The sequence below is a fragment of the Physella acuta genome, unplaced genomic scaffold (assembly GCF_028476545.2).
Source record: "Physella acuta isolate Inbredline_101_S28 unplaced genomic scaffold, ASM2847654v3 ptg002043l, whole genome shotgun sequence".
Lineage (NCBI taxonomy): Eukaryota > Metazoa > Mollusca > Gastropoda > Physidae > Physella > Physella acuta.
The window spans coordinates 10966-37558 of NW_026733546.1; the positions used below are offsets into that span (position 1 = coordinate 10966).

Consider the following 26593-nt stretch of genomic DNA (forward strand, 5'->3'; position numbering starts at 1 on the left):
GTTCTCATTCATCTAACTTATGTCGTATTAATTCAATTGTTTAACTATTCCCTATAAGAATAAATTAAAAGTTTTACTTTAATAAGTAAATAAACTTTTTTTTTTTTTTTTTTTTTTTTTAAGCCGAGTCCTGCCAGGCGGTGAAACCGCACAAGCAGTATCGAGGACATAGGACGACGGCGCTTTATTTATTAATTAATTAAGAAGTAATGAAGCAAGGTGGAATTTTATTAAAAATATACTCTTCAAGAAATTGTTATCCCTTTAACATTCATATTGTACCTTGGTTATCCGTCTTACAAAACACTTGTTTTATTAAATATGAAAAGGGTTTAATCTATGAACAGAAATATTATACGTCGAATAGTTTTTATAATATTTAACGTATATATTAAATTTCTTTTATAATATATAGTATAAAACATCAAAGAGGCTAAGTATTTTTATAATAAGTTTTTAAAAGTTTTCTCCCTTTGTAGATGAGTTACTTCCCTTTATAAATCCCCCACATTGTTGGATGGCGGTCATTAGCATACGTCGGCCGCTGGGGCGTGGAGGTATCAAAAGGTGGGGAGGACTTCTCGGCTGGTCGATGAGCGACCGTGGACCCACGGTCGCCTTAGCATCCACTTGTCAAGTTCACCGGACTGGATACTGCGACCCTCATGCTCGGTCGTCCATGTGGATAAGTAGTTGACATGGATTCTAGATCCACTTTTTAGCTGCTTACTCATTAATTTTTTTCCCGCTTTAATCCTTGTTTGTCTCTGGAACATATCAGGCTCACGTGATTAAAGAAAGAGAGTAGAGTTACCTTTAATGATCATAAGAAACGTCAAAGTAAAGAGAATTAAAAATAAATGCTAATTAAAACTTTCAAAATTTAAGTTTATAAATAAACACAATAATAGAGCAATTGGAAACTCGACCTAAGTAAAAAATAAAACAACATGTATTGCTTTTTTAAAGCGAGAGTCATTTGTTTTAAGACTCAAGGAGTCAGACAACAATTTATCCACTCTGACTCCACTACCCTTGTCTTACCAACTACAGTTTTTAAAAAAAATCGTGTAAGTGCATTGTTGAATATATTTTTTACAATGATTTGGAATGTATTTTTTAACTGTAACGCATTGTCATGTTTCTAGCATTAAGCAGTACATAGGAGATCAACAACTGGCTCTTCTATGTCTGAGGGCGAGGTTTCTTTCAGACATTTTCCGACGACGATCAGTGTTTCTTTCAGACTTTCTTCTCCGGGAGAAATTTTCGGGGAGGGGGGGGGGTATGGAGCGGACACTGGTAAAATTATATATGTTCTATATAAATTCTATTTCGTTGGGGGGGGGGGGTAGAAGTTTTTCGGGGGGGGGGGGGGGGGTGGAGGGGGGGGGGGGACGAAGACATGCCAGGAAAAAACCGATGATTGGATGCGCACTTAAAATTTCGGGGAGGATGGGTGTGTATATATATTGTACATAAATTGTAGGTTTCTCTATTTCGTCCTGCGTTTGAGGGGTGGTGTACATGCTCCATGGGGGGGGGGGGGGGGGTGGGGGGTGGGGGGCGTTACTTCTCTTATATATGTATAATCAAAAGTTCACCAAGATCGCCAAAGTCTATAAAAACATACACTAAGAGTAACACTATGGTTAAGGTATTCGAAGTGTCTACTCGGAAGAAGATTTTTCTCCCCAACGTCTCCACTTAGTCGGCAAAAGATAGCCCTGCGCATGCGCAGTGACCTATGGCTAGGGTTAGGGCTAGAATGAGGGTTAGGGGTAGGATTAGGGATAGGGTAGGGATAGGATTAGGGCTAGGGCTAGGGCTAGGGTTAGGGTTAGGATTAGGATTAGGGCTAGGGCTAGGGCTAGGGTTAGGATTAGGGATAGGGTTAAGGATAGAATTAGGGTTGGTGTTAGGGTTCTGCGGTTGTAAACACACGCATGCGCAGTACCATCGAAAACATCGCCACTAAGGCAAGTCGTAGTTTCTCTCCATTGCGCATGCGTATATCCTAAGGTATTTCTGTAGTAGGGCTATCCGAAAATTCATTAAAAACTAAGCTATTTTGAGGTCTTTTTTTCATAGCGTCTTTCCTTCCAAGCGTTTAAAGGTTATTAATTTTGTCAGTGTCATAGGTTCTGTTTGTCATGTTTTCTTCCCGGGATAATCGCACCTGTTAGCTTTGTACCCGTTTCCACCGCGATCACGTGACACGAACCCCCCTGGTCAAATATCCGACCTGGCTAGGGCTATTGTTCAGGGTGGTAATTTAGGTACTGACCGGACACCCGGGTGTTTACATTTGCTTAGAGAGTAAACACGAATTTTCATAGACGCCACCTAGGGGTAGGATGTGATGACCGCGCGAGACAAATATAATATCTCAATACGGCGGGCGTTCAATGGAAGGGGTTGCGGCCCCTTGGCTTGATGGCGGAGTAGCGGCCCTTTAGCTTGGGGCTGCGAGACAAAGAAGGGACGGCGGATATGGAGAGTTATCGTTCGTGGGTAATCCAGGCGTTGCATGAAAGCATTGTATTCAAGGGGGGATAAACATGTTTGATCAAGTTCGGTGATGGATAGATAGCCTTCTGGTACCTGGAGCAGGCCCTTCTTGGATGGCATTATAGTCCGGCTTGACCACTCGAGATGTGCAGAGATTCTTTTAGTCCACAACGGAGAGGTCATGAACACACATTTTTAGAGAAATAATAAAAAAAATAGTTCACTAGGTGTCAACTGCAACCATAATAAACGTTCAGGAGTTCTCTGCTCCTTGGTGGCCATAGCTAGCAGTATAAAAACCACGCTCTTTGTGGTTTAGTAAAATTGAAAAGTAAATATAGGCCTAGCTCTTCACATTTTCCAGCGCATTTCCATGTATCCATAGCAACGGTAAACAACACACCAATGCAAACGGGAATTTTAAGAACAAAGAATACAAACGGGATAAGATTTATGAGCGCAAAAGGATGGCAGAGAAAAAAATTTCATCTATATTGCAGTCTGCGATGAAGTCATTAATTTTATTTGACGAATGGATTGTTGAGGTAACACTGACGTATTGCTGAATGACGAAAGTTTCTAGTTGAAAAGGGTTAGCCCCACATTAAAAACAAGGATTTGAAAAATAAAGGGAAGAATAAATTAGATCAGTTTTTGTGAGCAGGCTTAGACCTAGATGACCGGTAGATGAAAGGACAGACCGCTTCTACTTTTATTCATTAATTAATGACGTATTACATTAAACGTGGGAGCCATATGGTTCTTTGGGCGTATTTTATTTTCTAAAGATTAAAAGCTACATGATTCTTTAGGCGTCTTCAGTCATTGAAGAATATACACCCTGAATGTCCATATTACAGGTGATGTAGAGATCAACTGTTTTAGTATACCATAGTACTATATCGTTGTATAAGGGTAGTATGTGGTCAGCATTATATAAAAAAAGAGTCAGTTATAGAAATAGGCCTGTGTGAATAAGAGGCAGGTAGCCATTAGAGATGTGTGGATGAGGGTGAGGTAGCCATTAGAGATGTGTGGATGAGGGTGAGGTAGCCATTAGAGATGTGTGGATAAGGGTGGGGTAGACATTAGAGATGGGTGGATGAGGGTGAGGTAGCCATTAGAGCTGGGTGGATAAGGGTGAGGCAGCCCTAATGTCTGCGTGAATGATGGTTGAAACAGAAAAGGTAAAACAATATTATAGAAAACACATGCTTTAACCAGCGCCGGCACTCAACCCTTGACCCGGAAATTTAAGTCGCACTCTCCTTCCCCCGCCCCCTCCCACAAACACGCTTGTTATTATACATGTATTTATATGGTCCATTTCTGTTCTTATGTTCACGCCTCTGCCAACATATGACCGCGCCCCTACAGGTGTGGCCTGGTGATACGAAAACCACTCGTTAATTTTCCTTAAAGGGTGTTTGGATGTATTGTAAGTATTGTACGCATTACAGTGACCACCTGGGTTTCTCGTGTTTGTTGGTAAACAAGACAATACGACTTCTAATGAACAAGTGCGCTCACGTCTATTGTGAGTGACCATTTTAGTTTCTAATAAACAATGCCCCTTCCCCCCAACAACCCCCCCCCCCAACCATTCTGTAATCACTAAAGGGTATTTATATCTAAAGTGTCCTGACGCGGTATGCTAAGGGGTGGTAATCGTGGTGTGTCAAGGGAAGTAATCGTGACAAGGGAAGCAATCGCTTTTATTTTTGTACACCTGTTATTTCAATACCCGGACACCGCGGGTTTATTTGTGGCTTATTGACACGTCACAGCATGGAGGACCAGGGGGTGGTAGGTCTGGGGGTAAGGATCACAATCGGTCCCAGGTTCGAAACACAGGCAGGGAGGACTGGCACTGTGAATGATGTAACGGAACAGGTGGAGTACTGTTTACCTGGTGTTGACAGCATGTTCAGGCTTGGTATACACGTTGTAAATCATGCGTTAAACGTCATGTTGTAAATCATGTGTGGTAAATCAGGTAAGTCAGGTGTCATAAGTCATGTAAGCTACTCAAAATATTGGGCATGTGATATATATATATATATATATATATATATATATATATATATATATATATATATATATATATACACACACACTTATATATATTTTTATATGTTTTTGATAATAGAAGGGGTGGGCTTTCTAAAAACAGAAATTGAACATGAGTATTCGACTAATGCTACCAAGCTAAATTTTACACCATATTCACATAACTGAATATACCGCGCAATTTATTCATCATATACACATGTGCTGTGCGTACCATGTAAAAGCCCAACAATACAAACAGTTGTATTGTTTTTAGGTTAAGATTTTTTTCAAGAAAGCTCCTTAAAGCATTTTCGTAGTATGTTCAGCCCTTTTGCCGGATCAATTTTATCATGCAATGCAAGAGTTTGTAAATATCTAAACATGCAAATTTTCTAGATTAGTAAAAAAAAATTTTTAAAAAAAATTGGTAGACTTAATTTAAGGGAACTAACCCAATTATTATGTTTTAGTAATACTTTTCAAAATTAATTCCCTTGACAAACTTTAGTTGGCGTTATATATTTCCAATATATTTTTGTTTACTGGCGTGAAAGTTGTTTATTTTTTAAATTTATTTACAAAAATACACTAGCTTAAAATTAAAATCAATTTAGATTATAGTTTAAGATTACATGAGATAACTAGACCAGATACATTATTTTTTCCTAAAGATCAGCAACAATGAGAAAATAGTAAATAAATAACTTTTTATTTTTTGTGATTCTATAAAATATACAGTTTATACAATGATATATCGGTTTCAAAGGTCTTAAAAAACTTATAAAATTTATCAATTAAAATGCAAAGTCTTCTGGTTCGATATAATAATGCCTAACAAAAATAAAACAAAGTCGGATTATGAATGGAGCTCTTTTGTAAAGGGAATTAACTAGGTACCCACAATGCTCATTATAACATGCTGAAGCGATTACTGCTATCCTAGTTTTATTCGATATATTTCATAACTGTTTGATTCCCCAATGTTGTCATAAATTATAAAACCTAAATATCAAAAATGCAATGAATTTTCATAAGAATCTTAATGGAAGCTCTTTTTCCTGTCTAAAATAATACATTTTATTGAAAAGCTTTAATTTAGCTTAACAATAGTAATGGTAAAACAAAAACAAATCGGACACTTCCTTCCAACCCTCAATATCGAAAGGAAATATTTTTAAAAATTTCAACAACTTATTTAGACTTTTTTCCTTAATAACGACCCTTAAGAAGTTGAAATATTTTTATAAGCCACTCGTTTTAGAGTCCTATAGATAGTTTACATTTAAACAAGCTTGAATTGATCGAACATGGAATGGGATATGTGAAATGTAATTACAAAACAAGTACAATACTTTGTATTCGATTCGACCGGATACTGCTGATACATGCGCATACACAAACTCAACTACGAAATTTCGACAACAGAGTGTACAATATTGTTGAAAGAAACTGAAAAATAAAACTATTTATTTATATAATTTATATTGTTATTTTATTTAGTTAGCACACTGAAGAAGTCAAAGTATTTATTAATGATATGGGAAAACCCAAGAAAGGGGCCAAAGCCCACGACGAAGACTTGTAAGTTATAAATAGAAAATTTTGACGAGTTTTCAGTGACAACCCAGCTGAGTTGAGTACACTACACAGTCACTACACTAAGTGACTAATGACTAAATTAACTACTTAAAAGTAGTAAAGTCTGAAAGGAAACTAGATCTAGATATTCTAGATCTAGACTTACAGTCGTCAAGTGATTTGGTTTGGGTCTAGACTCTAGGCTAGATTCTAACATTTATGGACACTGAATAAAGTGAATAATGAATGACATTCTTGTTTTAAAATAAATAATAAAAGTAAAAGCTATGAGTTCCTATCAAATTTAATAAAATAGGGGATCTAGAGTCTAGAGCTATTTTTCTTAAGATTTTTACGAAAGATACCATTATTATCAGAATAAAAGGTTAACCCTACAGTAACTTCAGAACTCAGTAGAGTAGGACCTCTCCTAATCTTTGACATTCAGTGATTCACATTCTTATTCTGACTGATGGGGGGGGGGGGGGGGACTCAATGTTAGCTTGTTTGAAAAAATGTACCAAAAAACTCATATAAACAAACATTCATCATTGGGTGATATCAGTTATACTATTGGGCAACACCAGATAACAAAACGTATGATATAGGCTAATCATCAAAACAATGTTTTATTTTGTTAATAATAAAGCAATAGTAGGGAAGATGGCTTACTTAAAATAGAAGATTAAAAATTATTGGGGAAGGGGGGGGGGGGGTGGGAGGGGTGTGATGTCACCATTTTTTTGAAATATTTAATAAGAAATTAGTATTACCTATGTCTGACAATAAACTTTTGAGAAAAAGGTGTACTGTTGTGCTGTTAGTTGTCTCAGGTCCAATGTTATGGTCAGAAATTAGGGTTAGGGCTATAGTAGGTATTAAGTTGACATTGGCAGTTCATATTTGTATTTAGTTAAATCAGTAGTCTTACATCTTTTTCTAAGTAGGCCTAAATTTCATTATTTAGCATTTAAGCTTAAATACTAGTTTACATACTCATTGAACGGTGAAAATCTCGAGTTTGAATCCGGGTCCAAGTCAGTAGAACTTCCCTTGAGTCCACCCAGCTCTGATGGGTACTTAACTCATGTTAGGGAAAGTAAAAACGCCTGGGCAAGGTGTTGTCTTCCCTCACATAGTTTTGCTAATCAGATTGTACAGGGCTGCTTACTGGTATGAAATTTTTTCTGTAAGTTTACAATTTTGACACACAAAAGAAGGTTTTACGCTTATGTTGAAGTAGAAACAGATTTGCCTTCCATAAAAATCATCTTTCTCCTCAAAGTGTAGAAAAATAAAATTAAAAAAAACCATGAAACTAAACCTCTAATTTTTAAACTTTGAAAATCATAATCAACTTAAATTTGAAATTAACAGCTACTGCTTTGGTTTACATAGTCTATGTGGTCATATTTTGTCATGCACTTGTCAAGATTGTTAGGTTTATCATTATGTGTATGTGTGAACTATTCTGTTCCCTCAAATGTACCACAGATATTATTTAAGTTACTATTATAATTGACAGTTAAAATGTAAACTTTTTTTCACAAAGGGTAGTTGAAGATAGCCAGTCGTCTTGATTTTCTGATAACATGTATAACTGACTATTTATAGGAATAAAATAAAGTAGTGTCATGTTTTGATCAGCGTGAGGCAACTGTCTAAACACTTTATTGATGTCTGGTCAGAAAAATATACCTGTTACCAAGAATAGCATTATAGATTAGCATAGAATGCTGCTGACCACAAACATATTTTCTCTTTAAGAGAGCAATATCAATAATTCCAGAAATTGATAATCCCATAAGCTGGGGATACCCATTCAAATACAAAGAACATTTTTGTGACTTCCATTTCTAGATTGTTTACATCCTAAATGACTTTAAATAAATTTTCTTCTTCTTTAAATATTTATATTGTAGGATCATACAACAAGACCAAAGTATGTTTCATATTTTCTTATAATTGTTTCCATAAAATGGGTATGATTAAAAGTAAAAACTTGAACTTAATCGATTGTAAATTAAAAATATGTTCCTCTATTTTCTTTATGCATAAGTACAAGTTGTATATCTCTGCACTTTTCTTAAATCTCATTACACACACTTAGATCAATACCATCTTTTAGCCCAGCACCTCACCTAAAAAGTAAAGTAAAGTTTCCCTTTCAAACCTGACGGTCTATGGGGCAAGTGAAGTAGAGTTCACTTGTTTCTGTGACCTCGGCATATGAAGAGATAGTGTGGTCAGCACTATGCCCAGCCGCCTTTACTTTCCCTAACGTGAGTTAGGTACCCATCAGAGTTGGGTGAACTCAGGGACGGTCTACTGACTTGAACCCGGATTCGAACTCGAGACTAACGGGTTAGCAGTCCAGCTCTCTACCGCTAGACCACTCCGTCCCTAGCACCTCACCTAAGTAGATTGTAAGACTTGACCATTACCCCAGTTTATATTATTTTCATCTAATCAAACAATTTAGCAATTAGATATATTCTGGGTTAGGCCTTTTAGTATTTGACCTATCCTTTTTGTGATAAGACACACTATCACATTTAATTATGAAATTTTTTTCATCTCTGTCTAATGATATCTAAACATAAACACATTGACTGTGTAGCTAAAAATAAAGCAGCTATTTTTAGTATTTGTCAGTTTCTAAAATTAAAACACCAAATCATATATCTTTAAAAGTTTTACAAGTGCAACATACAAAACTTTCATGCTCATTTTAGTCTTTAATATTTGAAATTTTTAAATGTGTTTATGATTGTTTGGAGTAGTTCATTTGAAGATCTAAGCTCTCAAGACTCAGCAGATTAATTCTGTATGTTTTTAGTGGTATAATACTGTCATTTATTATAAAGTATAATATAAAATGTTAACACCTGGATATTAATGAGTTGTGCTAGGCATTGGCAATATGAAATAAGTTGAATAGTTGCAAGTAATATGTATTTTTTTCAAATTTAAATTGGAATACATTCTTTCTGTATTTCAGTGAGGATAATGATGAGGTTAAAACCAAACAGATGGAAAAGAAACCCCCTCAAGAGCCCAGTTCTAACCCTGCTGTCAAAAAAGACAAGAAGAAGAAAAAGGGAAAATCCCGTGGAGATGATGAAGACTGGTAAAGTTTGTCACTAGTTGCAAGTTAACAAAAACTTCAACTTAGCCTCTTATTAGCTCATCCACTTCTGAATTAGCCACTGGCTGACCCAGTAGCTTGTAGCTACAGAAACTGATGGACTTTTTTTTTTTGCTCAGCAGATTAGATTTTGAAATATATTTAAAATATCAGTTATAAAATACACTGTTAATACCTGGTGTATTGGTAGGGGCATACTATCACCAAATAGTAGAAGTTGAAATTAAAACAGTTAAGTGATTTTTAGTGAAGCATCAATATTTTTGTTTGACTCACTGACAATGCTATATGAAATACTTGCATAGTTCTGAGTTGACTTTTTTCTACCTCCAGGGAAATTGAAAATGAGCTAAAAGCACTGTCGCTAGAGGCTAATGGTGGAAACCTAGAAGAAGCTGAAGATGAACCTGTAGCAGTAAAGAAGAAGGTAGCACATTCATGTATATTTTTATCTGCCTACCCACAGATTTATTATATTTACACTCATCCTCCATATATAAAGATAAAAGGCAGTTTTTCAATGAAGTTTATTGACAGGATGTAGCTCAATTTTAAGCACTTCAGATTCTATATAGATTGTCCAGTTGAAAATTTCCATTTAAAAGTAAAATTCATGTATGTTTTATACATTATAGTGAAACACTGTGCATTAACAAACTTAATTCGCATGCAATTTGACCACATACTTCTCATAATTGTATACTTCATTGGTGAAAAATGTATGTAACTGATTGTATTTTCCATCGTGCTATTAGGACAAGAAAAAGACAAAGGGGCTATCAGCGTTTCAGCTTCTGGAAGACCTTGATGATGAGTCAGCAGACAAAAGTGATAAAGACAGTGATGTGAGTAGTTTCCTGGTCTCATGGATAAGTTCTCAGTTACATAATTCATCTCTTATGTTTAGTATCTAGTTCCATACTGAAACTGTTCTTCAGTTAGTACACATTTAGTTACAGTTGGTTTTCAGGTGTAGATGGACTAATCTGATCCTGGAGGGTTGAGAAGTAGTAAACATGATATATCTATGATGACCGGAAAGATGTGCAATGGAAAACTGGGCAACGGAAAACTGTACAAAAAAGTGTACATTGGCCTTATTGTTTTCTTAAATCAAGCATAAAATAGATATTAACATCAAACAACTACATGTAAATTGTAGCATAGTAAAACATTGCCATGAAAAATTACAAAATTTAAGTGTATTAGTATAATAAGTTTGCATTTGCAAATTTTTCTGTTTGCGCAGTTTCCCAATCGCGCATTTTCTGGGAACCGATTTCTGTAGTGGTAATTGCAAATGAGGCTTGATTGATTTTCACCAAGTAATGTGTATCTAAAGAGGTTTAGTTTTTGAGTTTTCATTTGTGTCAGAATCTCAGTAGTTGTCATTTTCTGCCATGTCTTTATTTGTTTTAAAGTGTTTCATGATGCAGGTAAAACAAATCATTACAATGCCCTGTGATACATATACATCTCTATTTTATAGAATGAATCAAAAGGAAAAGAAGAAATTATACTTGAAACTGTCAACACAGAATCAAACAAATCTAAAAAGAAAGAAAAGCCTAAAAAGAAAGAAAAAGCCAAAAAACCTGAAGAGGAAGATATTGATGCCATCATGGCTAGCTTAGATAAGAAGCCAGAAGAGAAAAAGAAAGGAAAGAAAGGCAAGAAGCAGGAAGAGGAAACACCGGTAGAGGAAAAGGCTGCAGAAGAGCCTGCCGTGGTGAGTGAAGTGCCTAAAGTTGAGCCCAAAGTGGTGACCATTGATGATTTGGAGGATGATGATGAGTATGACCGTAAGAAAAAGAAAAAAGGTAAAAAAGGCAAGGAGGCTGTCACTGAGGCACCAAAAACTGCTGAGGTTGAGGAGGACAAAAAAGAGTTGGATGATGAGGCTGAGGAAGACGATGAAGGTGGAACGGTCAAAACAGCAGCCCAGAAGAGGAAAGAGAAGAGAGACAGGGAGAAACAGAAGAAAATATTAGTAAGTGACCAGTGCTTGATCTTAGTGATAAGTTTAACATTTTGCTTCCATGTATTCTTGACTCATTTGGAACAGTCTGTTGTAAGGGTAAAATGTATGATTACTAGTCAAACTTTGGCTTTGGCTTATGGTTTGAGTAGCTAGCAATTTCCAGAGCTTAATCAGCTCTTATTGAATGGTTGGTTGGTTTCAAATGAAATTAAAATAATTTTTAATATTATTTCCAGATAAATTAAAAAGTTAATAGTATTTTCAGTTTTTGCATGTTTTTGTTTTTTACAATAAGCCAGGCTTTTAAAAGCAATAATTTTTTTTTTAACTTGCTAGATTTGTCTTACTAAGTGTTATTTGAGTTATACCTTATGTTTCACCATACACTAGTGATAGATTCTTGTAAATTTAAAAGAGATTTCATTGAAGATGGGGTTAATTTTTTTATTGTTGTCTTTTTCCAATTTTAGTGGGAAAAAAGACTAATAATTAATGTGGCTTAAATTGGGGGGAAAGTAATTATGGGTAATTGCAGTTCATTATCGAGTCCAGTTGTAATTTTAATTTATTAAGACCTTTGGCAATTGAACTGTTAAAATTATTATTTTAAAATGTTTATTTGGTTCTGTTACATTGTATGATTACGACTATTTTTATTTTTGATAAAACAAAGATTTATTTTAGAGTTATTTACTTTATTAAGGCATTTATTGTTAATTTTTTTTTAAAACCATGTAACAATTATTTATCACAGGAAAAACAGAAAAAAGGGAAAAAAGATGATGTAAAATCTGAAGAAATAAAAAAAGAAGATAGCCCGCCTGTAGATAAAGCAGAAGACACACAGAGTAAGGAAGGCACGCCTGAAGTTGTTGGACCTGAGGGAGAAGATGGTCAGTTGCTTTATCTATTCTACTGTCTTATTCTTTTTTAAATGTACAGACATAACTTAAACCATTTTAGAAGAGAATTTTCCAAAGAATAATGAAAAAGAAAAATCTTGACCTTGTTTCTGGTATTTATGACCTTGTATAGGTATGAATACTGAGATTCATTTACATTTTCAGCTTTTTTTTCTTTTCTAAATCAATAGCACTGCCCCCTTTATTTTACTTTTTATATGCAGGATAAGAGTATATGTTTGTTTTGCAATGTAAGTAGGCCTACTTCAATGTTTAAATTCAACCTGTGGACTTTGACATGGACCTGAAATACCCCCACCCCTCCCCAGTTTGCATTTGTCCACAAAAGTCGATTTTTTTTTACCCCTCCCTTCTGTAAATGGATGACCCCTAAGGTGCATTTCATTAAACAAAACTTTAATATCTTTAGCACAGTTAAACAGGGCCTGATTATTGTTTCAACTCTTGCCTTGATTTCCTTGAAATTCCTAAATCTATATTAAAATTCTAGAAATAAATATTTTTGGGACTAAAGCAAATTTAACAGATGTCTAAACATATGTCTAACTGCAAGAAAAATTGGCACTCGTTCTATGCATTTCTGGCACATTTCACATTTTACCTCATCTGAATTTACTAAAGCTTTACTATTTGGCATGGAAAATAATTTCATGATGTTTTGTCCCTGAATAGTTATTTACTTAAATATGCAATTTGAATTTTAACAATGATTCTAATGGCGAAAAACTTATTTTTCCATCTTAAAAATATATTTTAGCTTATCATCATTAGATTCTTTATGCTTGTGCTCTTAGATGCCAAAGATGGAAAGAAGAAAAAGAAAAAGAAGGGTGAAAAAGAAAAAGAGGAAAAGGCCAAACCAAATAAGAAAGTAGGTATTTTTTTTTTTTTAAATGTATATGGTATGTCTAGTGCTTTTCAAAAATATCGAAGATTATGTTCACTGTACAATCATTGGTAGTTAATTTCTTGCTAATTGTTTTTGTAGTAGTGTTGTATCCTCATACAGACAGCAAACTTTTGTTAACATAAAAAAAAATGTTTTTAGATTGCTGCTCTTAAAGAACATTTAAAGAAAATTCAAGAAGAAGAACAAAAAGCAAAAGAAGAGGAAGAAAGGCAAAGGCTTTTGGAAGAAGAAAGGATCCGCAAGCTAGAAGAAGAGGCAAGTTTACTTATTATGCCGTAGCATTATCCCTTTTGTAATCAATGTGTTTACTTGACTTAATTCTCTCTATTCCATGTGGAACATAGGGCCTTAAGTATTATTTTCCACTTTCTTCAGTCCCCAGCACTGTATTAACTTGTCCAGATAATTTTTATCTGTATGTGAATATGCTATGCATATCAAGTTATTTGGTTGGGGCTAATTGTTTTAAAGGAGTAGGCTTCTATATAGCAGAATATTATTTTAGAGTTTATTTTTATAAAACAGAAACGGTTGGAAGAAGAAAGGAAGTTAAAGAAAAAGATGAAGAAGAAGGAAAGAGAAGAGCGTTTGAAGAAAGAAGGGAAGTTTCTCACTGAGAAACAGAAGCAAGACAAGAGGAGACTGGAGCAGATGCTTGAAGCCATGAAAGCAACAGGTAACTAGCTGCAGTAAACATTGGCGTTTAATGGGGTTTTTTTGTTGTTAGAGCTAAATATATAAAAATCAAAGTATGTTTGTCGTTTATGCATTACTACATCTTTCATCCGATCGCCATGAAACTTTGGAAAGTTGTTGAGTGTATTCCTGGGGAGGTTTTCGCTGAAAAAAGTTTTTATTTCACAATGGCAGCACCCCATCAGGGTGCGATTTGATTTCATTTTGTGCGATAGAATATGGATAAAATGTGGTATTTTTAGTAGTTAACTAATTTGAATCAGGCGCTGTCGCTAGTGCCCCGACAGACAGGGTGCGATCTGACACCTCGGGCTATTCTTTGAGCACTAAGGTGCCCCTGCTGAGGTGTAACCGGGGGCTCCAGAGAACACCCCTCTACATCTCTGACATCTGAGCGCTCACCGAAGTGTGTTCTACCACGGAGAGTGATTAACGTGCGCTTATGGCTTTCAAACAGCACTCCTTGGGAAGTGCTGGGTGTAGTGTAGGCAAACTCATGCCACGACAAATACGATCCAAGAAATGTAGTGCAGGCATTGTTTACATTTAAATTACTCAGTGTTAGAAAACAAGGTCACTCATCTAAGAATGTAGGATTAATAACGCAATGATGAAACCTTCTTAAAATATGTCAGACTTCCTTTGGAGACCGCGGGAACTTGCGGAATACAGGCTCACTAGTAGATCATAACAACAGTAAACATAGGCAGTTATTGGTTTACTTTTTTGTCTTGTTTTTATTAGCCTCTATATGATAATCTAAACTAATTTGGACTTAACAAGTTGACAAATTATAATGTAAAATTATTTTTAAAATGTCCTATATGTTGATAGGGGCTGAAATACTACCAAACAAAGAGGATAGTGAAGCCCCCAAGAAAAGACCTGTTTATCAAAAGAAGAAACGTCCACAAGGTAAATTCATAAGCTTAATTAAAATTACAATCCTCACTAAAGAAAGTATACCTACATTTTTGTTTATAAAATTAAAATGTAATTGAAGTGATTTTATTTTTTTAGCATCAGCAGGAGGAGACCATTTAGAGAAATCCCCATCTCCTACAACACCCACCTCACCCACGGAGGTAGACTTGGTGGAGGTGTCTTCTAAGTCAGTTGATGTGGAGGAACAGGAGGCCGAGCAGGAGGCAGTGGGGGAGACCAAGGCGGAGCCACAGGCTGAGGTTGTGGAGGATGTTAAGGAGGCGTGGGATGCTGAGAGTGACAAAGAGGAGGAGGATAAGCCCCATTCAGGTCAGCTTGACTCAGTCGACACCTCATGTTTGGCTGGGGAGTTGTGTACATTGTTAATACTGGCATAGAAAATAGAACTCAAAAGCAGGCATAGCAGAAATATTCCTCTATTGTACTTCAAATACTGATATAAAAAATATATTTTTGTGTACATTGTTAGTACTGGCATAGAAGATAGAACTCAAAATCAGGCAGAGCAGAAATTATCAGTCTATAGTACTTCAAATACCGATGTAAAAATATATATTTTAAAAAACCTTTATCTTAATTTATAATATATAAGCTTTTAAATGCACTGAAAAAAAAGCTGATTTTTTTTCTATAACAAATTTTTGCTCTTGAAATTTTCTACACATTTACGCGAGTTCATGCTCATTAGATAGCTAATCAAGCAATCGCTAGTATTCTTATCTCCCCTGTTATAAATGAAATTAGTAATATTAATTTAATAATTATCCTAATGTCTAATCAAATTGAAAAGTATATATTTTTGCATTGTCGCCATAAATACATTTTGCTGTATTAATAAATAAATTGTAACAATAAGTAAACTGTTTTTCAGTAGAAGCTAAGCAAGTTACAGTGAAAGTTGCAGAGCCAGTGAAGAAAGAGGTTGAGAAAAAAGAGGAGGAAGAAGAAGAGGAGGAGGAATCAAGTGAGTCTGAGAGTGAGGAGGAAGAGAGCAGTGAGGAGTCTGAGTCAGAATCTGAAACAGATGAGGAAATGACTCCGGCTGAGAGGGGAAGAGATAAAGTTTTGGTAAGAATAGTATTCATTGTTTTAAAAAAAAATTTTGTGGGAGAAATAACTATTACTCTATTCTATTTAAAAAAATAATGAAAAAAATTAATATTTACCTGTTATCTATAACATGGCTCTATCTAAAGTATATTAAGTCTCTTAAAAACCCAGGATATCTTATGGAGATTATGAGTATATCAGAAATGTAACTTGTGACAATTTTCTCAAGAATATGAAAGCTTTTCTACCAATGATTTTTTTTTGCCAACAAATTATGTAAAAGTGTAATATTTAGAGTAAAACCACAAAACCTCCACCCAGTAGTGTAGGTTGTGCTGATTGCTATTTTAAATTATTTTAAACTGGTTTTTTCTTTTAGAGTTGAAGTAAATTTTGATATCGGGTTTTAGATATTTTTATTGGGTCATATATGATGGAAGAGGCATGACTCCATTTATTTTTTTGGGATGATTGGGAAATTAATTAAATTAAAACAACTAAATTGGTCTTTATAGTTTAAAAAGGGCTGAAAAATGTTAAAACTCATGGTTACATTTTTTTAGTCTTTCCTCAAAATTTTAAACTTTCACATGGAAAAGGCTTAATTAGTTAGGAAGTAATGTGTCTATATTGATTTTAAAAATTTTTTTTTTAATTTGGCAAGTTACATCTCTGGTATACCTATGCATCCTGCAGTTAAAAACGAGATAGTATATTTTCCTGGTCTTAGTATATTTTAAAATATACTAACATTACAGATATCTTTTGCTACTTGTGTGTTTATAATTATTTTGTCTGGTTTTTGTTATTTAAAAAATTGTTTTCTTTAGAAACGTGCCGAAAAGGCCAATAAAGAAAGAACTGTGGAGAACCTTCGAGCACCAGTTGTGTGCGTACTGGGCCATGTAGATACAGGAAAGACAAAAATATTAGACAAGGTGTGTGTGTAATTCTTTTAATTTCTAATTTAATCCTACATTTGTGTGTGAAATTAATACTTTAACTGCTGTGTTCACTTGAGTTAAAGGAAAAATTAGACTGACATATAATTTGTAATGTCTAAGTAATATTCACTTGCACTATAGAATTAGAAGTTTGGTTTTATGATGTTAAATTATTAGAGCTGTATTAAAGTGACATGTGTTGTGTATCCTCCATGATGTTAAATGATTAGAGCTGTATTAAAGTTACATGTTTGGTGTATCCTCCACAGTTGCGCAGAACCAATGTTCAGGACAATGAAGCTGGGGGTATCACACAACAGATCGGCGCTACAAATGTTCCCAAGGATGCTATTATTGACAAAACTAAAATGTGTAAAGAGGTAAACATGATTGTGTGAATGGTGTATTGTTTACATTTTTTTTTTTAAATTAACTGGTAACAACTGTGTGAGTAGGCTTTATTTTCAAACAAGAACTATCCGATTTTTTTATGAAAAGTACTTTGTTAACCTTCAAACGCTAGAATTTCATTGGTTATAAAATGCTATAAAGAATCATATTGTTAACATATGCCAGTCTTATTGCTTATTACCATATTTTGTTTAAAAATATTTTTTTTTAGTTTGCTAAACAAGAGCTGCGTTTGCCTGGTCTTTTGATCATTGATACACCTGGTCATGAGTCTTTCAGGTGAGATCTTTTGTTGTTTGTTTACATAGAAATTTCAAATTAGACTTTCTGCTCAGAAATGAATGAAAAACAATACTTATTTACAAAGCCAATTAGGTTGAAAGCCAATTAGAAGATCCAGAGTTTTAACAAATTCAGTTGTTCATAAAGATTGTGACTGTGTGGAATTATCTTCAATGAGTAAAAATGCATAATTGAAGTAAATTCAAACAGATTGCTCTGTTCAAATAAATCTTTTATATCAAGTATTCTAGGAACAATTTTAGGATGGACTTTAACCACATAGACAATGATAAGTCTAATGAGTAAGGATGTGACTTTACTGAATAGCTGCAGATTTCAGAATTTTTCAATCCTAATTATTTCCACTAATGGTATTTAGTTGCATATATTCACACAAAAAAAAATTCTGATAGAAATATTTTAAAATGTTGCTGTTTTATAAAGAAAATGTACATCTCCTGAGCTTAGTTTCTTTACCCTTATTATCACACACGTGGTTGTCTAGGTATACTTTATCTACTTTTAAAAAAACCTAACCTTTAGTTTTTAAACTGTTAGCAACCCACCTCTACCATTTCATGCTGCTTTCTATTTAATTTTGGAACCTCATATTAATTTTGCTAAAGATAAATATTAGCACTAGAGTAACTGAAACACACTTCCTTGTTACAACTGGCTGATTTCAAAGCATATTAATTTCAAAGCATATTTGAACTCATGACCTCCGAGTATGTTTGGAGAAAAATAACAGTGAGATCGCTAGCGATTTTAGCAATAGTTAATGCTGTGGCATATTGTATAGGCTTTCTGATTTCTAAACTAATGTGACTGCTTTTTTTAGAGACAAAAATTATGCTGGCAATTTTAATTAGCAGACAAAAGATCAGACAATGTCATTGTCTAATCACAAACTAAAAGGTTAAAATTACAATTAGGCTCTTTACCGTTGAAGACTTGCATTCAAAAATTAAAATATACCATGTCCGTCTTTAATATAAAAAAAAAGAAAACATTGAATTGAGAACAATTGTGCAAATAGATCATACCAGTTAAAATAAGCTTAACATTATTTCCATATTCCAAAAATATTTCCATTTTTGTGGAATTAAAAAAAAAACATTTTTATTAGGATAAATCTGCAATTAAAAGGACTTTCTGCATTTTTTAAACTTTTTTTATTAATTAGTATGATGTTCTTGTAAGAGTGCTTTATTGCACTGAATTTAGTGTGAAAAAAATTTCCTCTTTATTTTTCATCATCTGGTCACATCCCAGAATAATGCACGTTAGGTCAACAGTTTCCAAACTTATCAGTTGCTTTCTTAAGAAAGCAATTGTTTATAACTTGTAGAGGGCAAACTGTCCTTGGTTCATACAGTATTAAAATCTAGAAAGCTAGTAACTTCTGCAATGGGATAACAGATAATTTGTAAATATATACTGTGTATTCAGAGATAAAGCATACATTTTATAATATAAGTAATTTTTTAAGGTATAGCAGATAAATTTTAAATATCATTCAGAGATCAAGCATTGATTTTATAAGTATTAAGAGTTTTTTTTTATTTACATAGAATTAAACGTATTTATGAAACGTTTGTCTTCACTTCCCTATTAAGTTCAAAGGTCTTGATTGTATTTGTGTTGTTTAACAGCAATCTCCGAGTGCGAGGCACATCCCTGTGTGACATTGCCATTCTGGTGATTGACATCATGCACGGCCTAGAACCACAGACCATAGAGTCAATCAACCTGCTGAAGGAGAGGAAGACACCCTTCGTGGTGGCTTTAAATAAGGTGTGGTGTATTTTGTTTTGTCAGTCTTGTATTGAATGTGTATATGGTGTTGAGTAGTGTGACTGCTTACTCTTCAATAGACACTTGGTTATTAGTACTACAACAGCTTTCTATTGAATCGGCACTTAGTATTTAATAAATTTGTTTTTTTGTTTAGTTGAACTTGGTAATTTAAGACTCTCTTTTCCCAAGTTGTGTGGTCATGAAATGTAGTATTATATTTGTTACTTTTACTAATTATAAAACTAGTAGAAGGTAAACCCATGTCAACCTAATGTTCCACAGGTCGACAGATTATATCAGTGGAAGCCCCAACCTGCTGCTGATGTACAGAACACAATAAAAAAACAGACTCCACATACTAAAGCAGAATTTGATGAGAGAGCTCAAAAAGTTATTCTACAGCTGGCTGAAGAGGTGAGTACAGGCACGCAAGGTCCAGTTCAATCTGCTTCAGGGGACATCCTGACGGACATTTTTCTCTAATTAAGTTGCTGGTCTACATATGCTAAGTTGAAAAATTGCATTTGTATGTACCTTAATATAAGGACCACAATGCACAATAAACTATCATTTATACATTTAAAACTACTTGAAATGAGAATGAAATCATACAAATATTTTAAGAACATAACCAATTTACCGATTTATACATCCGTAATTTAATACCTTAAAAGTTGTGGTGAAAATTTTATAAAAACACAATTTTTGCCAGATTGTTTCTCCGTATTCCCATTAAACTGACATATCAAGTATGGCACCATTCAAATGTATAAATCATTAAGTTGTTTTAAAAAAAATTAAAACCCAATAAAAATGAAGGGGTTTTGAGAAGTCTGAATCAAGAAGTGGGGAATCCCACTTTTCATTGCACTTAGGGTCCTGTGACTGATCAGCCAACACAGGAACACTGTTGATGCCTCATTTACTAACTTGGCTTCTTGGGGGATTTTCAGCAGCTTAAGAACAAAAAAAATTCAAAGCCACCAGAGAAAGCTTCTTAACATGAATCCTTTGTCTTTAGCTAAGTGTGATATTTGGGAAAGTTTACTTTTAGATACCCACTCAAATTAGGGACCCATAAACAACATATTGATTATGTCTTTGATGAAAGCCACAGAAGAACTGTTACCTTTATACTTTATAATAATTACAGTAAAATAACTATTCCTCTATAAAAAAAAATTCTGGAGACATAGGCCTATAGCCCAGTTTTAAGTGACAATTTTTAAAACTCAGTTAGGGGGTAGTCTCCCTTTACTTAAAACTAAAGTAATGACTAATGATATGATGGTATTTTTTTTTAATATATTATTTTATCTCCTAAGTTTTTAGTTGCATTGTAAAATTTGCAATAGCTTTTAAAAAGGGTTTGAATGTTAAGAAATTTGCAATAGCCTATTCAGATGGTAATATTTAAAAAAACTTCATATATTATTTTATGATTCCATTTTTTACTTAGCCTATTTTGCTCTATTTTACTTTTAGGGCCTAAATGCTGCCTTGTTCTATGAAAACAAAAACCCTAAAGAATACATCTCACTGGTGCCAACATCAGCCCACTCTGGTGATGGGATGGGTAACCTGGTGGCCCTCATCTCAGAACTGTGCCAGACCATGTTGGCCAAGCGGCTCATGTACAGCTCCAATCTACAGGCCGTTACTATGGAGGTGAGTCTTGTTTTTTTTTTCATTGGGCAGACTATGTTAGTTATTTTGGAGGTGTCTACTTTTGGGTAAACATTTAAAATAGACAGTCAATGGAGTTGTACCCCTGCCTTCTATTGTTACACTTTTCAAGTCTACTTTTCTTCAATTTTACATGAAAATTTGATGAAAATATCACAATAGAAGTCAACATAAGGAGGAAAAGACAAAAACAAAAACCCAGCAAAAGATAAGACAAAGATAATGATACCACTGATGATAAAGATACAAAAATTACCATCTCATTTAATTATACAGCTAAATTTAAATAAAGTAATACGGTTAGGTTGAAAGGTAGAGATGTGGCTTGGTTAGTTTTAGGAGGTTACGGTTAAGAGAAACAAAGAAACTCTGTTAGCCTAGTACTTGTATTTTTCCCTCCATTGGCATGTTATCTATCGATTTAATCCCAATGTTAATATCCACTTTGATGCTTAGTCTTTCATCTATGGGTCACAGTTCTATAGGGCATTAACCTTAAACTAATGGTCTGCAACATCCCCCTAAAAAAAGAACAAATTATGTGGGTGTTACTTATAATATTTGTGGTATCATAGCTCCTCTGTATATTTGATTTACTACATTACTCTGTAAGAGCTTGCACAAGTATGTTTGTATTTGACACAATGACTGCCTAACAGTTTTTAAAACAACCCCCCCTCCCCCCAGCTGTGCTCAAGAGATAGATGAAGGGTCCTCAGGGTCTATTAGCATCTGTTACTAACAATTTTAAAAATTGTATTTTAAAATGAATGTTACTATCCTATGTAGCCTGTTGATCCTCTCCCTGTAAGATAGAAGCAGAGCCGATATGATAAGGTTAACACAGCTCTTTGCTCACAAAAAAACAAATTGTCTGACGTTGGCCAAAAAAATATTTTAAGCTGTTTGTTTTTTCAGTGATCAAGCTAGGGGTATATTGGGGGGTGGGGTGTTTAAGACACACAATGATAGTGGTTACCACAGGCTAATGTACAGTTATTGGTAATGGTGTGCTTTAGATTTTCAAAATTTTGAGTATCATAAAATAATGATTTTATATCCATAAAATCATAATGGAATATATATATATATTTATTTATTAATAGAAACATGTATACATGCATATATTTAAATGTGTATATACAAAGAAATTCTTTTTTTTTCGTCTGACAAATTACTATTTAACTGAAAAGATTGTTTCATTAAAAATATGGCATCTATTTAATTGAATGGTTGATACGTTAAATTGTGTAAATAGTATTAACCAATATTGTGAATATAATTTAAAATATGTATATGCTGACTTGTGAAAGTAATCATGTAAAAGTATGACTCACATTCTAAAATTTGTCCCTGCATTAGTATGACCCTTTCCCCCCCCCCCTCCCCACACACACACACACACACACACACACACACATTTTCAAGGAAATATAAGATCCACAGTATTTATTCTAGAAATTATAACATGTCAAAAGTTAAAATATCCCCCACCCCAAACTTTTTGTTGTATGTCCCACCCTGCCCTTATCATATAAATGTGAAAGTGTTATGTTCCCCGCCTTTGTCGTATCCAACACCCGGGCCTCTTGTCTGCTGTAATGTTTGAGTAAGTCTGTCTGACACTCATCTCTCACCTGACACCTGTAATGTCAGGTAAACTGACACAGAATATGATACCATGACACTGAGCAAACGTGGCCTAGCATTGACACTGCATGAATAGATTTTTTTTCCCACACACCTATATCACATTGTATACTAAGAGCTTTTTAAAAACTGATATTTTGCTTTATTTGTTTCTTATACTTTTTTTTTAATTTCCACTTTTTAATGTTACCAGTCTTTTATGTAGGCCTGTGCTTTTTATTACCACATGGCCAGGCTGACTGCTTAAGTAATGCTACTCAGAAATATAGATTCAATCTCAACTCGGCTGTAATACTTTAAAATTTTCAAATGCAAACGTTGAAACGTTTCTTGTTTGCCATAATGTAGCCAATACTCAGTGGAAACTGCGCTGTAATAAAAATCCTATAAGGCGTGACAATAGTGGTAATGATAACGGCCGTGTGTATAATACAGTTCTCTATTTGCACAATCGGCGTAATGGGGAAAATCCGAAAAGGCCGTACGTGGCGTGTCAAGTTATCGTAGTGGCACAAGCCCCCTTATCAATGGATGTTTCTTTAGTTAAATACCAAGTAGCGACGCTCTTACGCTCCTGTCAAGATCCTGCGTGCTATAGCTTTTTTTTTTCTTTTTTTCTTAGTTCTCAAATTTTGTTTCGAATTTTTTTTTCAGAGCCTAGCAAGCATTTTTAGATATGTTATACATTCTTGATATTAATAGAAAAAAATGTGTCCTATATAATGATTATAGCTGTGTCTTGTGGTGTGTAGGCCTATAGAGTTTCTTTCAGACTTTTTCCGGGGGGGGGGGGGGGCACTTGGAAAATTGCACATTTTCTATATCAATTCTATTTCAATCCGGGGGTGTGGAACAGTGCCTCCACCCTCCCCACCCCGAAGAGATGCCCGAAACACTGTATAGATTTCTCAGTATCTTTTATGTTTATGTCTGCGGTACTTCGGGCTACAAGGTTGTTTTAAATGGTGTTTTTTGTTTACACGGGGGGGGGGGGGGGGGAATAAATGTTGATAGTATTTTGTGCTTTTTTTCCCTTAAGAGCAGTTGGCCAGCAACATGACTAGCAGGCAAGGTCGTTGACGACTGCATTAAGCTTTTGTCTAAATGCACTGTTGTTTTCTTTACTAGCTGACATCGGTCATTAGTTGGTTGAATTCAGTTTTTTTACTTACTGCCATGTGCCGGTAACACAAATAGAGACATGGATGGAAATCATGTTTAGGGTATATCGGCATTTAACACTGACTCTAAACCAATGTTGCTGTTCAGCATTTAATTTTGAGAACCCTTGATCGACATCCAGACATAGCCAGAGCGTGTACGTATGTAATGTGAACAGACGGTCTCTGGCGGAGAGAGGTAGAGAAGAAAAAAAAGTTTGACAGACAGAATGGGTCAGTGCTGGCCCACAGGGGACACGGCATTTTCCCACAGGTTCAAATCAATATCTCATTCACCCCCCTCCGTCCTCTCCCTGCCATTCGATTCATCATTCTCATTAACTCAAATGACCTGGGTCACTCCCCCACACCTGTCTCGGGAGCGATATGGACCTCGGCGGACGCCCGTCCCAGGAAAGCTCTTTTCTTTTTTTGTTGTATAGGGTGACACTGATCAAATAGGCCGACACTTTGAGGTCAAGGTCAGTTGTCCAGCTGTGGTTCGGTACAAGACGGCTCTGTGTTGGTTGAGCTGGTCTGAAGTATATAGGCCTATATATATATATATATATATATATATATATATATATATATATATATATATATATATATATATATACATGATGATGCTCTGACACCAACCATTATGTAAACGGCAGCTGCCACATCCGGTCAGCTATAGTGTAAACCAGGGGCGTAGCGAGGGGGGCGGGGGTGCGGACCGCACCGGGTGACACCATTTAGGGGGGTGACACCAAGGCAAAAAATAGCAAAATATATAGAGAAAAACTCGAGGTGGGATGCAAATCGAAAGTTTGAGGGGGGGGGGGGTGCAAATCAAAAACTTGAGGGGGGGGTGCAAATCGAAACTTTGTCCCTGGGAAGGGTCTCTATGCCTCTGGGGGGGGGGGGTGACACCATTAAGTGCCGCACCGGGTGACACCCTACCTCGCTACGCCACTGGTGTAAACAACTGGGTGTTACCCCATGGGTCAATGAAAAACTCCAGCAATGTTTTTCTGCTTCCCTATACACTGATACCATCACCTACCCGTCTTTGGTAAAAATAACTAAACTGACAGAAGTTTCTACACTGCCTGTATTTTTTGTGTCCATGTCTTTTTTTTTTTTTAATTCCCCCGTCTCTAAATATCACAGAGGGTTGGTTGTGTTGTTTTAGAGTTTTTACATGAGCAATGTAATAAGCAAGAGCAGGTTATTTATTTGTATTTTTAATCCCAGTCCGCACAACGCCCCGTATAGTGTCCCCACCGCTGGGAGCCTTGCTATTATTTTGCCACTTCCTTAGTTTAGCGTTAAACAAGGCTAACGGTGGTTTTTTTTCTCTCCCCTCCTCTTTCTACCTCCCCCCTCCCCTCTTCACTTCCCCAATTCCCCCAACCCACTTTTTTTTCCACCTCCTGTCTTTTATCCTGTTTTAAAAAGGCGCGTTCCCCTGATATTATGATCAGACACTTCCGGACAAACAGATCCAAGCAAGGACCTCTGTGTTCCTCTCCCCTCCCCCCTCTCCCTATGCTCTCTGCGACTTTAAAAAAAAAAATGTTTATGTTGAATTTTAATCAGTTGGAATTTAAAACCAGCGGGTGGGCAATAGAATAAACTAAGTTTTTAAAGAAAGACAATATTTCCCTTTTGGCTTATATTGTAGATAAGCTGTTGTCCAAGTTGTATTAATTCTGGTATTGTTACCTATTGTTGAGGGAGTGTGTATTGTGGCTATTCTCGCTGTCGCCGCTTTGTAATCCTTGTTGTGGTTGTTGCCATTTTATAGCTTTTGTGTCATTTTTTTGAATTTATTGTGGTTGTATTTTAAAGCTGCCGAGTCATGTCCAACTAGATTGCGAAACAAACTCTGGAGTAAAAGAAACTAAACACTGTGACTGCGTGCTGTTCTTCTAGTTTGATAGTTGAAGCTGTCTGATAGCTAGCCCATTTGTCCGTCGACGTGAAATATTTTCGGGTGTGTTAATACTTAACCACCGATACGCCGCCGTGGTATACTAGCAACATTGATGTTGCAAGTTTGATACAAAGTATTTGTCTGTCGTGGTGAAATACTTTACAGATGTGTTGCAAGCTTGATACTTAACCACGGGCCAGTCGTCGTGGTATACCAAAAAATGTGTTACAAAGTATTTGTCCGTCGCCGTGGTATACCAAAAATGTGTTACAAAGTATTTGTCCGTCGCCGTGGTATACCAAAAATGTGTTACAAAGTATTTGTCCGTCGCCGTGGTATACCAAAAATGTGTTGCAAGTTTGATACAAGGTATTTGTCCGTCGCCGTGGTATACCAAAAATGTGTTGCAAGTTTGATACAAGGTATTTGTCCGTCGCCGTGGTATACCAAAAATGTGTTGCAAGTTTGATACAAGGTATTTGTCCGTCGCCGTGGTATACCAAAAATATGTTGCAAGTTTGCTACAAAGTATTTGTCTGTCGCAGCTTGACACTAAACCAACGTAATGGCTGTTTGATTGTTGGAAACCTAACTTGTGTTAATGTTTGAAGGCAGGTCTGCGATCCGATGTAAGCGACCCACATAGCTATGTATACGGTGTCACGCTCGGCTGAACAAGAACTGTACATCCGTTATTTGCTAGGTGTACCGGGGGTTGGGTTGTAGTGTCTGCGGTTGCTCGTAATGTCTGGGGTGGTTTGTAATGTCAGGGGTGGCTCGTAATGGCAGGGGTGGCTCGTAATGGCAGGGGGTGGCTCGTAATGTCAGGGGTGGCTCGTAATGTTAGGGGGTGGCTCGTAATGTCTGGGGGTGGCTCGTATTGGCAGGGGTGGTTCGTAATGTCTGGGGGTGGCTCGTAATGGCAGGGGTGGTTCGTAATGT

At 35.6% G+C, this 26593-nt stretch overlaps 1 protein-coding gene across 2 annotated transcripts in view; it reads left to right on the plus strand.

The window, feature by feature from the left end:
• Positions 1-5932: 5932 nt before the first annotated feature.
• LOC131931838 (eukaryotic translation initiation factor 5B) overlaps positions 5933-26593 on the plus strand; it is a 33980-nt gene continuing 13319 nt past the window's right edge. The window contains exons 1-18 of one of the 2 annotated variants that reach the window (XM_059288704.1): positions 5933-6144; positions 9143-9271; positions 9623-9716; positions 10045-10134; positions 10779-11279; positions 12025-12163; positions 12988-13064; positions 13242-13358; positions 13629-13779; positions 14634-14714; positions 14820-15053; positions 15616-15812; positions 16625-16732; positions 17008-17118; positions 17361-17428; positions 19087-19228; positions 19514-19645; positions 20717-20899. In XM_059288704.1, the coding sequence (XP_059144687.1) occupies positions 6101-6144; positions 9143-9271; positions 9623-9716; positions 10045-10134; positions 10779-11279; positions 12025-12163; positions 12988-13064; positions 13242-13358; positions 13629-13779; positions 14634-14714; positions 14820-15053; positions 15616-15812; positions 16625-16732; positions 17008-17118; positions 17361-17428; positions 19087-19228; positions 19514-19645; positions 20717-20899 (2598 nt within the window). In that variant the 5' untranslated portion in view covers positions 5933-6100. The remainder of the gene's footprint in view (positions 6145-9142; positions 9272-9622; positions 9717-10044; positions 10135-10778; positions 11280-12024; positions 12164-12987; positions 13065-13241; positions 13359-13628; positions 13780-14633; positions 14715-14819; positions 15054-15615; positions 15813-16624; positions 16733-17007; positions 17119-17360; positions 17429-19086; positions 19229-19513; positions 19646-20716; positions 20900-26593) is intronic. The other variant, XM_059288705.1, reaches the window with a different exon arrangement.